The sequence below is a fragment of the Corylus avellana genome, chromosome ca11 (genome assembly GCF_901000735.1).
Source record: "Corylus avellana chromosome ca11, CavTom2PMs-1.0".
In the NCBI taxonomy this organism is placed as follows: domain Eukaryota; kingdom Viridiplantae; phylum Streptophyta; class Magnoliopsida; order Fagales; family Betulaceae; genus Corylus; species Corylus avellana.
Window position 1 is genome coordinate 6,068,757 of NC_081551.1, and position 11,456 is coordinate 6,080,212.

The 11,456-nt window shown below is 38.7% G+C and overlaps 1 protein-coding gene across 1 annotated transcript in view; it reads left to right on the forward strand.

The window, feature by feature from the left end:
* Window positions 1-9,509, forward strand: part of LOC132164897 (uncharacterized) — a 13,640-nt gene extending 4,131 nt beyond the window's left edge. The window contains exons 2-13 of the mRNA XM_059575409.1: window positions 5,529-5,607; window positions 5,715-5,771; window positions 6,278-6,333; window positions 7,050-7,281; window positions 7,457-7,543; window positions 7,679-7,753; window positions 7,952-8,035; window positions 8,316-8,380; window positions 8,454-8,652; window positions 8,722-8,810; window positions 8,977-9,091; window positions 9,255-9,509. Coding sequence (XP_059431392.1) covers window positions 5,529-5,607; window positions 5,715-5,771; window positions 6,278-6,333; window positions 7,050-7,281; window positions 7,457-7,543; window positions 7,679-7,753; window positions 7,952-8,035; window positions 8,316-8,380; window positions 8,454-8,652; window positions 8,722-8,810; window positions 8,977-9,091; window positions 9,255-9,296 — 1,180 coding nt within the window. The 3' untranslated portion in view covers window positions 9,297-9,509. The remainder of the gene's footprint in view (window positions 1-5,528; window positions 5,608-5,714; window positions 5,772-6,277; window positions 6,334-7,049; window positions 7,282-7,456; window positions 7,544-7,678; window positions 7,754-7,951; window positions 8,036-8,315; window positions 8,381-8,453; window positions 8,653-8,721; window positions 8,811-8,976; window positions 9,092-9,254) is intronic.
* The last annotated feature ends 1,947 nt before the right edge of the window (window positions 9,510-11,456 follow it).

Genomic DNA, 11,456 nt, shown 5'->3' on the forward strand with positions numbered 1-11,456 from the left:
ACTTAAAATAATCTTTAAAATAATACAACTTTAGGGGCATGCAGTTCCGCTCTTAGGATAGCCAACGGCCTGATGTCAATTAGGTTGCACAAGCATTATTAGCAACTTGATATAATAAAGAGTTTGAGCCTTGTCCTTAAGGGGTAGCTTAATTAGCTAGGAACTACTCCTCATGAAACGGAGGTCACTAGTTCAAAATTTTCATTTCCTATGGGACAAAAAAATTCTTTTATATAAAAAAAAGTGTTTCAGCCTTACTGTTTAAGATTAAAAGTTTGAATTAGCATCTAGTTAGTTTGCGGACGGACTTTGTTGCAATGGGCTGGCACTCTTTTTTGTTTTTTCTTTCTCTTTAAGTTGATGCCTATATGGCCTGGTTGTGTGGGTTGACTTCATTCTTTCACATATAAAGCTAGGCAAGACCGTGAGATTGCACTGGACAATCCAGAGGTTTGGGTCAAGTTTCAATTTTCCCTTGTATTTTTTACATTTTTAAAACATTGCGGTGAGCTCTAGTTATTTTTCCAGTAGCCTTCTCTGTTAGTGTCCCATTGTTTGAGATAATTGAAGTTGATTATGTGACACTCATGTGACCTAAATGTGTAATTTGAAAATCAATCGCCTTTTAATATGATGAAAGCCCTTAAAATGTTTTTCTTTTAATGCTTTGATATGATGACTGAATTTACAAAATAACACAAACAGAAATACAGAACAATGGAATATCAACTAATATACAGCAGCCATAGTGATGGCAACCTTAGATATTGCATAACACAAACAGAAATACAGAACAATGGAATATCAACTAATATACAGCAGCCATAGTGATAGCAACCGTAGATATTGCTAAACCTTGCTCAACCCTAAGCTCCTTTTCAACCAGCATTTCTTCAAGGCTAGGTTTGTAGTCCCTTTTCTTTCTCTCTTCTCTAGCGGTGATGCGTGCAGGCGCGTCCCGTTAGGGTTCTACTCCGGCTTGAAGCGTTTCTTAGATCTTGGTTCTTTCTGCCTCGGTTTTGGCTTGTCTTCTTCGAGCTAGCCTGGTGTTGTTCTGATTAGTTAGTGGTGACGAGGGGCTCTTTGTGCTTATGTCTTAGTGGTGTCCTTCATCGAGGCTTGTCGGGTGAGGCTGTCATGGAGCGGCGTTTCTCCGTGGAAGCCAAATCTTTCTTCTTTACGGCGGAGGAAGGTAAGTCTATGATTTGTCTGGGGGAAAGGAGGAAGGACTTTGTAGGGTTCCTTCTTCTGGGTTTTCAATGTTCTGCTTGGTTGGTGGCTACGATAGAAGAAGCAGTGAGGTCTCTGGGTAAGGCAGATTTTGTTAAATCTTATCGAGAGGATGCAAAGGTTTTGATGGTTTGTGGGGAAGGCCGGCTAGTTTCTGGAAGCGGCCCTCTATGCAGAGGGCGGCCGGAAATGGATTAATTGGCTCCTTGAGGGCAGTGAAGGAAGGGGCTGGTGGGTGAGTTGCGACAGCTGGTGGTGTTTCTTGATGTGAAATTTGAGTCGCTATCGCCTGAAGATTCTTCTCTGGACCTGGCGGGGCAACATAATGGGGGCATTCTTACTTTTAGCCGATCTTTCACGGATGTGCTTTGTTGGGTGGCTAGTGATGTTGAGAAGCCTGTTGGGTTAGAGCCGCCGCCCGCGACTCTTGATACGCTTCTGATGTTGGCGAATGAAAGTAAGGAGGTGAGAACGGCAGTAAACTGTTTCGACTACGAGTTAGGGTCTTTTGGTTCATTGGCGGCTGTAGCTAGCGCTACAGTGAAAAAGAAGAAAGTGATGAAGGGCATTTTCGTCATTCGCTGGCTGAAGATGATTCTAGGGCATTTTCAGTTCGAGGTGGACCGGGTCAAAGACTGGTTGGGTCATTCTGCTGGGTTGGCTTTAAAGCCCAAAGGCTTTAGCTGCAGGAAGTTTTTCTTTAAGCCCAATCAGGTAAGACCTCTTATTCTAGATCTGGATTCAGAACCTGTTTTTGGGTCATTGTCGGGGTCTGTAGTGGGTCAAGGGGATGTCTCGACGGAGAGAGGTCTCGCCTCTGCGGTGGATCTGAGTTGCTGGTGTTAGCTACGATGACTCTAGAGGTTTTCGATGGCTTCTCCGACGAACCCAGTGATGGTATTGCCTCTACGGTGGAGGGTTCGACTAGTCTTCAGCCTTTGGTGAGTATGGAGGGTTCGACTAGTCTTTAGCCTGCGGTGGTTTTTGTATCTTTGGTGGTGGGAAAAGCTTCTGGCAAGATTGATTGTAAGCATTCTTCGGCGAAGGGCTTGCTCAGGCAGGGTTTTTAGGCCGAGATTCGTTTCTCTAGCTTCGCTTGGGGGGAAGGAGGCATCTTTGTCGACACTGGCTGTGAAGGAAGATTCTGCTGCTTCCTCTGGGGTGGCAGTTTCTCCAGAGTTGTCTGGTGGTTCTTCCTTTGGGGCGGCTGAGCTGGCGGGGATTAATCTCCATGACACTTCCTAGTCGTTGGAGAATTTGATGGTGACTTCTTGGACGGCTTCTTTGGTCCCTATGGCAGAGAAGAGTTCTGTTCAAGGGGCTTCTTCATCTCCAGGTTCTCTCCCATCCTTTTTGGGTGGGTGCGGGGATGCCTCACTGGAGGTGTTGCTGGTGGTAGTTTTGCTGACAATCATGCCTCATGTCGAAGTTGGGTTGGATGGCTTTGTTCCGGGTTCTTGTTCGCTGGGGTCTGAACAGGCTGTTCTCGGGTCTAATAGAGCAACTAGGCTGTCTTTGGGTGTTTGCACCTATGACACCATAGCTATTGAAAATGGTCTAACCGAATCCCAAAAACAGCTTATTGAGTGGTTGAGGGAAGGTATAAAGGACGATGATGATCCACATCTGGCGTTCTTGAAGGACATGGAAGAGGAGTTTTGTCGGGTAAATCCCCTTGATCGAGTGTTGGATGGTGATGAAGAGGAGGATTGGAAGTTGGCGTCATAGGACTAAGGGCAAGAGAGAGTTGTTGAATTTAGAAAGCTCCATTAACTATGGCATTGCTAGTGCGTTATCTCGGAGAGGGAAGGGCAACACAATTGTGGTGTAGCGCTCTGTGTGGGTTTTGAGGGCTATTGGGTGGTTCTGTGGGGATTTTGGTGGATTTTTTGGGTGTTTGTTTTGGAGGGTTTTTGGTGTTCGTTTTTCTTTCTAGTTAGGTGTTTCCGCTTGTATACTTCTAGTGTACATAGGGGCGCCTTACGCTTTTAATAAAACTTTGACTATTACTTATCAAAAAAAGGTCTGTAGTCTTGGGATATTGCAATGTGAGTGAGCAATTTAGGGTACAAGGTTTGAGTCAATGATGAGCATGGCTTTGGAGGCATCTGTTTGGGAGATGAATAAGGGTTTGCTTTTGCAAAGGATCAGTCCAAAGTTTAGCTAGGATTGGCATGTTGGAGGCAATGAATTATGTTGAGGCTTTATAAAGTGGAGTTAAAGGAATTAGGATCCTCTTCAGTTCATTTGAGGGGCATTTTTGTCTCCAAAAAAGTGAAAAGACAAAAATGTCTCTAAAGTATAACTAACTGGATGCTCTCTTCTAGTTCAAATGAACTTGTGATGATCTAGTTCCGAGGTAAAGAGAGCAAGAAGAAGCAAAAAGGGGTTGGGGGGAAGTCAATCAGTGATTCAGCAAAATATGGTGGGGAAGCCTTTCTATTTTTGCGATCTTACATGCAGGTTTTGTTTGTGATGGAGATGATAAAGACTAGGTTTCTTTCTAAGGTCTCTATTTTTGAAGTACTTGGGAGTGAAATGAGCAATTGTTCGAGTGTAAACTATTAAATGGGTAAAGAGCTAGGATGTTTAGGAGATGAATAAGAGCTTGCTTTTGCGAGAGACAACAACTAGGGTTAGGGAGGATTCAAGGTGTTGGAGGCAGCAAAGTATGTAGAGTGAAGGGCAAGGTTTTTTTTTTTTTTTTTTTTTTGGGGAGGGGTGTGAATTAGGGATTGAGGGTAGGTATTGTGCATGGGGGAAGCCAATTAGTGATTCAACAAAAGATGGTGGGGAAGTCTTTTGTTTTTGCTATCTTACCTGCAGGTCTTCTCTGTGATGGAGATGATAAAGACTAGGTTTCTTTCTAAGGTCTCTATTTTTGAAGTGCTTGGGAGTAAATTGAGCAATTATTTTGAGTTTAAACTATTGAATAGATAAAGAGCTAGGATGTTTGGGAGATGAATAAGAGCTTGCTTTACTTATCAAAAAAAAAGAAAGAATAAGAGCTTGCTTTTGCTAGAGACAACATCTAAGGTTAGGGAGGATTCGAGGTATTGTGGGTATGTAGATTGGATTGTAGAGCCCATACAGAGTGTATGTAGAGTGAAGGGCAAGGGTTTTTTTTTTGGGGTGGGAAGAGGGGAGTCAATTAGGGATTGAGGGTCCACACCATCCCTTGTTAGAATGTCCATCCCCAGTAGGTATTGAGCACTTCACTCACTTTCGAGAGTTTGCAAGTGTTAGTGCAAGGGTGAAATGTTAGGGGACTCTATTAACTAGAAGCTCTAGGTACTTGCTGCTCCCTTCCCTCATTGTGATTTTTTGTCTGGTTTTGCTCTTTTAGTTGCAGAAACCTAAGAAAAAATGCTAGTCACATTTGTGTTATCACCTCAAAAGAATTAGTCAATTTGGAGCTTCTTTAAAATGACTTATAAAGTCCAGTTTTACTCAGTAAATAAGCAATGTGAGATGTAGCACCCATGAGTGCCTTTTTAAATCACCCACTTTATGTGCGGTATTCATATTTCCAATATGGGACCAAGGTACTACAAACTCCCCCCTTTTAACCCCTGATGTTCTTGTTAGGGTCACATCATGTAGTACTGATAGTATTACATGGCATTACTAGGTGACTTTGATACTAATTGTAACCATCTAAGGAGAAACGTTAGCCACATTTGCGCTATCACCTCAAAAGGACTAGTTAATTTGGAGCTTTTAGACCGTTTCTATTTGATTTTAGCTTTTGAGAGGCAGTGAATTAGGAATTCACCGTTATAGAAAGGAAAATTTGGTATTAAAATTCTACATGGTACATGATAGTCATGAGTCAGTATTTGTTTTCTGAATTCGAAGATCACTAGTAGAAGGAGCAGTTGATTAAGGTAAAGTATAGATGATGGAAATGCATTCCCTTGCAATCCAACAACACCTAGATGGGAAATTCTTGGTGCATGGTCATCTTATTGTTGCATGTATCTGAATTATTTCTGTATCTATATGCTTATATGACAAGGGCATCAAGACAGGATTGTGTTTTGTTGTGCTGACATAAACAAACCCCCCAAATCTATTTGATCCTTGTGATTCTGAAAGTTGTTTCACTAGCATACCTGCTGATTCAGCAAAAGGGGGCAAAATAACTATTTTGATCTTATGCATATTTTTATGTATGGGCATGATTGACTATTACCAGCAACTTTTTCTAAAATTTTGTTGTAATAATGTATTAATTAGCATTCTATAATTCTTTTACCTTGTTTTTCTCATTATATTGAAACTTGTATTGGTGGCAGGAGATTCAAAGATAAGAAAGAAGTAGTGGAGCCGGAAGCAGATCCAGAAAGGGATCAGAGAACTGTTTTTGCATACCAGGTAGACTCTTTCTATGAGGTATTTATTTCTTTGAAATGCAAGTAAGCATAAAGGTTATTAATGTGTTTTGTTTGTTTGCTCTGCTGTTATGAATTTGGCGATTGCAGATGCCTTTGAAAGCAACTGAGAGGGATGTATATGAATTCTTCTCAAGAGCGGGCAAGGTTGGTTGAATTTTATTTCTTTATATTCTGCAGATCATTAGAATAGTTGGATTTCTCTTGCAATAAACTGTATTTTCTCTCAAAATGGTACTTAAAAAAAAAATTTCCTCTCAAAATGGTATTTTCATATTGTCATCTTGTGATGGTTTCAATGCCACTCAAAATTTTATTTTCTTCCTACATGTGTTTTAAGTAATTACAATATTATTGCATGAGACAATGCTTCAAACATTATGTGTCCATGTTATTGAGATACATTTGGTTGCTGTTGCAGTAAATGCTCCTCTGCCTTCAGTTACGAGTAGTATATTGACTTACTTGTGTCTCAACATTCTGTATATGTGGGGTGAGTGAAACGTACATATGAGTTATGTGATAGTCTTGTGAACGGCCCGATATAAGTGTTTCTATGTGCACTGTAATCATCCAGTTTGTCTCTCTACTTGTTATCCTTGCAAATTAGACTGTTTCTATTTGTGTTTTAGCTTTTCCCCCCCCATTTTCAGGTGAGGGATGTCCGGCTGATCATGGACAGGAATTCAAGACGGTCAAAAGGAGTTGGGTATGTCCCTTTTTGTTGGACAATTTTATACTCTGATGCATGTACTATTGTAAAATAGTTATTAGGATATCATTTACAAGAATCAAGTTTAACTGTATTCTTAAATGGACTAGCATTGCGATAATGATGAGGGATGATGGGAATACCTTGCACTCATGTTTAATCAATTCTTGCTGCGTACTCAAGGTAGATGACATAAACCTGAGTTGTTTTAAACTTCTTTGGGTCCTTTTTGTAAATTTCATTAGCTAGATACTCTGTGATGTAAGGATGTGTTCTATGTCCATGTCTACCTTCCATTTACAACCTCCCATCACGGATTGAAAGCCTGTCCTTAACTTTTGTAGACTTCAATTTTTGGTAAAAGCTTTGTATAATGAATATAATTAGCACAGCATCTCTCTCTCTCTCTCTCTCTTGCACCCACCCCCCACCCCAAAAAAAAAGATATGGTTCCTCGTTCTTCTAATGAGGTTTTCTCTTGTTTTTCCTTGATCACTGTGTCATGTAATATTTGTTGACTATTTTTACTTTTATCAGCTAACATTTTCTTTTACATGAGTCCATCAGATCCATCAAAAGAAACTCAGCTTGAGCTCTCTGCACTAGAGTTTTTGTTTCCCTACATCTCTTTGCTATATGCTTTGTAAGTTTTGGTTGCAAGCTTTTTAGTCTCCCATGTTCTGAAGAACTTATTGTAAGCCTTAATACTGCAGGTATATTGAGTTTTATGATGCAATGTCTGTGCCAATGGCAATTGCTCTCTCTGGCCAACTTCTTCTTGGACAACCTGTTATGGTTAAACCTTCTGAGGCTGAAAAGAACCTAGTTCAATCTAATGCTTCTACTGGGGGCTCAAGTGGTCTTGCAGGTCCATATGGAGCAGTTGATAGAAAGCTGTACGTGGGCAACTTACACTTCAACATGACTGAAACCCAACTTAGAGCGGTACTGCAACTGCATACTGGACTTGATTTACCATTGACACTGTTTCCTTTTGTCTTGTTTTCTTTTGATTTGCATTTTTATGTGATGGATATAAACCACCATCTATGCAATTCTTGATCTCACTCAGTTACATGTTACTAATTTTTATGACATGCATATTGTTTATGGTGCTCAGATTTTTGAACCATTTGGTCCTGTGGAGCTTGTGCAACTGCCTCTTGACCTCGAGACAGGACACTGCAAGGGTTTTGGGTTTGTTCAAGTCAGTAATGTATTCTAGTCCCAACACTTCCCCCTTCTCTAAGGCATTATTATATTCTAGTTGACTGTGTAGAAAGATTGTTTTTAATTAATAAATTTGTATGCAAGTAGTTCACTGGTCTTCATGCATTTACAGTTTGCTAAACTTGAAGATGCAAAGGCAGCTCAATCTTTGAATGGAAAAGTGGAAATAGCTGGTCGAACTATCAAGGTTCGGTTGTGTTATGAAGCTTTTTAACTTGGATATCACAAGTGTCTACAACAATTTGATCATACTGCATTGATATTGTTTTTTCCCTGACCGCATTGATATTGTTGTCAGTTACATGTTTTTGTACTTCAGTATCACTACCTATTTTTGCACATCTGTGTCAATGTAGTTGTGATTAATCCTGTTGTGTATATATAGGTTTCATCTGTTACAGATCATGTTGGAGCACAAGACACTGGAGCAAAAACTGCTGACTTTGATGATGATGATGGGGGTGGTTTGGTGAGTTAAAATTTGTTATCATATGTATTATGTAGGCAGGAACATTAGTTTTTCCATAAAGATGTACAAGTATGTGGTTCAGTCTATCATATTATGATGATGATGATACTTGCTCTGAAAAAAAAAAAGGGATTATGATGATACTCATTTAATATAAGTAGAGTGCAGCATAATACAGTTAGGAGATGGTTATTTTAAGATTTTTGTCCATAATGTTTGTTGCATAGTCAAATTTTTACAGAATGAGTTGCTTGCTGATATAAATTATCTTTCTGTACAGTCTTTGAATGCTCAATCAAGAGCACTGCTTATGCAGAAGCTGGATCGCTCCGGTATTGCCACAAGGTTTGTGTCTCAGCAGTCCTTATTTCATGTCATGATAACCAAGTCCTAAGCTTATTCCTAACAAATTTTGCAGTATAGCGGGCTCTCTTGGAGTTCCTATGCTTAATGGGTCAGCTCCAAATCCTCAAGCCATTAGTTTGCCTGTCAATGGGCAAGCTGCAGTTTCTGTGCCAGCTCTTCCAGTGCAAGCTATTCCTACCCCAGCCACAGAACCTGTTGGAAGCCCCAGCGAGTGCTTACTATTAAAGAATATGTTTGATCCAGCAACAGAGGTCTGTGATTTTCTTGTTTTATTTGTTGCTTCGTCTTACAACATATTAATGTTTAAAGTTTTTATGCAGATGGATCCAGATTTTGATATGGACATCAAAGAGGACGTGGAAGAAGAATGTTCTAAATATGGCCGAGTGAGACATGCACATGTGGACAAGTAAGTGTATGAATGTATAATGCTCGATCATCCCCATTATCTGTTGGAATTGTTTTATGAGAAGCATTAATTACTCTCAATACACATACATGCATCCATGTCTATGGATATTAGAAACAGATTTGCCGTATTTTTTCGTTTCTAACCTGTTTGATGTGGCATACAGAAATAGTGCTGGTTTTGTGTATTTGCGGTTTGAAACTGTGGAAGGGGCAATGGCTGCCCAAAGTGCAATGCATCTGAGATGGTTTGCCCGTAGGTTGATTTCAGCCTTGTTCATGGTAATGTATTATTGTATTATTATTATTATTATGCTCACGCAGCTTCCCATGGTCCCCCGGGATTGTAAATTTAAAAACCTTTTTATATTATGTCTTGTAAAGTAAAACCTTGGTGTTTAATTATTGAATTGATTTATACTAACATTTTCTCTTGGTTTTGCAGCAACCCGATGTATATGAAGCCAAGTTTAATGGTGGAGCATGAAGAAATTCTGCACCGGTTCTTTTTGATGTGTTAAAAGTTGGAAGATAAACTACTTTAAGATGATACATTTTTATTCAATACGCTAAATGCAGCAGCAGCAGATGTATGGTAAGAGTCGTATATTTGTCCAGTGGGGTTATCTGTAATCTGATTTACAACTCAGCATTTCGTTGTAATTTGAAGAAATTTTAGATGTCTTGCCATTGTTTTTCATTCCTGTTTCTGTTGCTCTTTTCGCCTCTCTTGTTAATGATATGAAAGTAATTTTTTTGCTTCACACCCACTGGCAGACTTGCTTCAGACATAAACGCAGCTGTGTAAAAATACTGGCCTAGAATTTTAATGCAACCAATGCTTTTCTTTTACATGGGTTAATTTAATAACCTCTTTGAGTTGTCCCAAGGCGTATCTCAATCAGCCAGGAACTATGCTTCAAGAAACAGAGATCACGAGTTCTAATTTTTTTCCCCCTTCTCCCATCTTGAAAAAAAAAAAAAACCTTTGTTGAGTTTTCCCTCAATGCCATCCTGTTGCACCATTTCCTATTTTCTCTCCGTTCTTTTTGTTTTTAATTTTTTGTTTTACGTCATACCTTATGTTTTTATTTACCGATGATACATTATTTGGAAACTAAATTTTTAGAAAAATTTGGAAAATCCAACATTTTTCTTTATAAAATGATAATCCATAATGACCAAATTTTCATTTGAGCTTAAAATTTAATAGCCAAATGGGGGTAGTTGAAAGGGTTTAGGTTTTTCAAATCCTACTTTGGCAAGGAAACCTTGTCCTACTTTCATTAGAGCCCACATTCTTCTTCTCAAAACATTAAGGAAAATGGAGGGTGGATACTGCTCATATGGATAGGAATTCGTCATCGTGAATCATCTTGAGATCCATTATTATGCCTACAATTTTAGTCATAATTACCACCCACAACAAAACATTGAAAACCAGGCTCGTCTCCCAACAAAACATCTTTGTTTCAAATCAAAATTTCGTTTTTCTTTCAGGTTCCCTACAAATATTGTTGAGGATGTTATTTATTGGCTACTAAGATCCAAGGAAAAAAAAATGGTTTTGTTTGTTATTTGTTAATGTCGTTTAAAGGGTGTTTTGTTTTTGGTTTGAAATAGTTTTCTAATATGACATGAAAGTGAAAAGTATTTTTGAAAACTGAGGGGGGAGAAGAGAATGAGAAGGGAAAACATCATTAATTCCACCTTCCGCAGGTGGTTGAGAGTGGCAAATTAAATGTAAAGAGAACAAAAAGAGAAGACAATTGAGCACGACTGTCCTTAAATGATGCTCCTGCTTCATGCAATATTCCTAAATAGACTGCAATTGGGGGAAGGAGATTTTGTTGATTGATGCATTGATGGAGCTGGCATGCTAGGCAGGCACAAATTTGTAAACTAGTATTTTTTTTTTTTTTAATTATTATTATTAATGTTGTAAGCACAAGTTTACAATCATTTACTTTTGATTTATTCATTTCTTAGTAGGCATTCGAAAAGTAGGAGATGGCCTCTTACTTTGAGACGTAGGACCCTGACCCACAAGGTGAGAGGATTAAAAACTTCTTTTTCTAAATCTTAAAAATAAAAGAAGAGAATATCGTCTCAAACTCTCATTGCCTTTGAATTCTTTATGCAATTATAACAACTTTTATTTTCATTAAATAGAGTAAATAACAAAGACAAATAACTAATAACTCTTTATTCTCATTACTATCGCAAGTTCCCAAAGAGTTCTCCTTTGTCTTCATCAGCCTCATGAAAGCAACTTATTCTTCTTCTTCTTCTTTTGCTTTCTTGAGTTTCCTTGTAAATATTACCTTCATCTACATCTGCCATATTAACAATGATAACAAAATATTAATGTGATAATTCTAAAGTTTTTGGGGTACGTACGTTATTAAATATGCAGTAACTAACTTGTGGGCTTACTGCTCTCCGATGCATTTTGAAGTAAAATGAGGAATAAAGATAAACAGAGGTATTGAGTTCATTTGAAATATCTTTTATAGGAATAAAGATAAACAGAGGTATAGTTCATTTGAATAAAGATAAACAAAGCAAACAGAGAACTAGTTTTTCTCTCTTCTTCCATTCCATGCCGATTCTTTCCCAGCAACCAATTGAAGAAAAACCCAGCGCA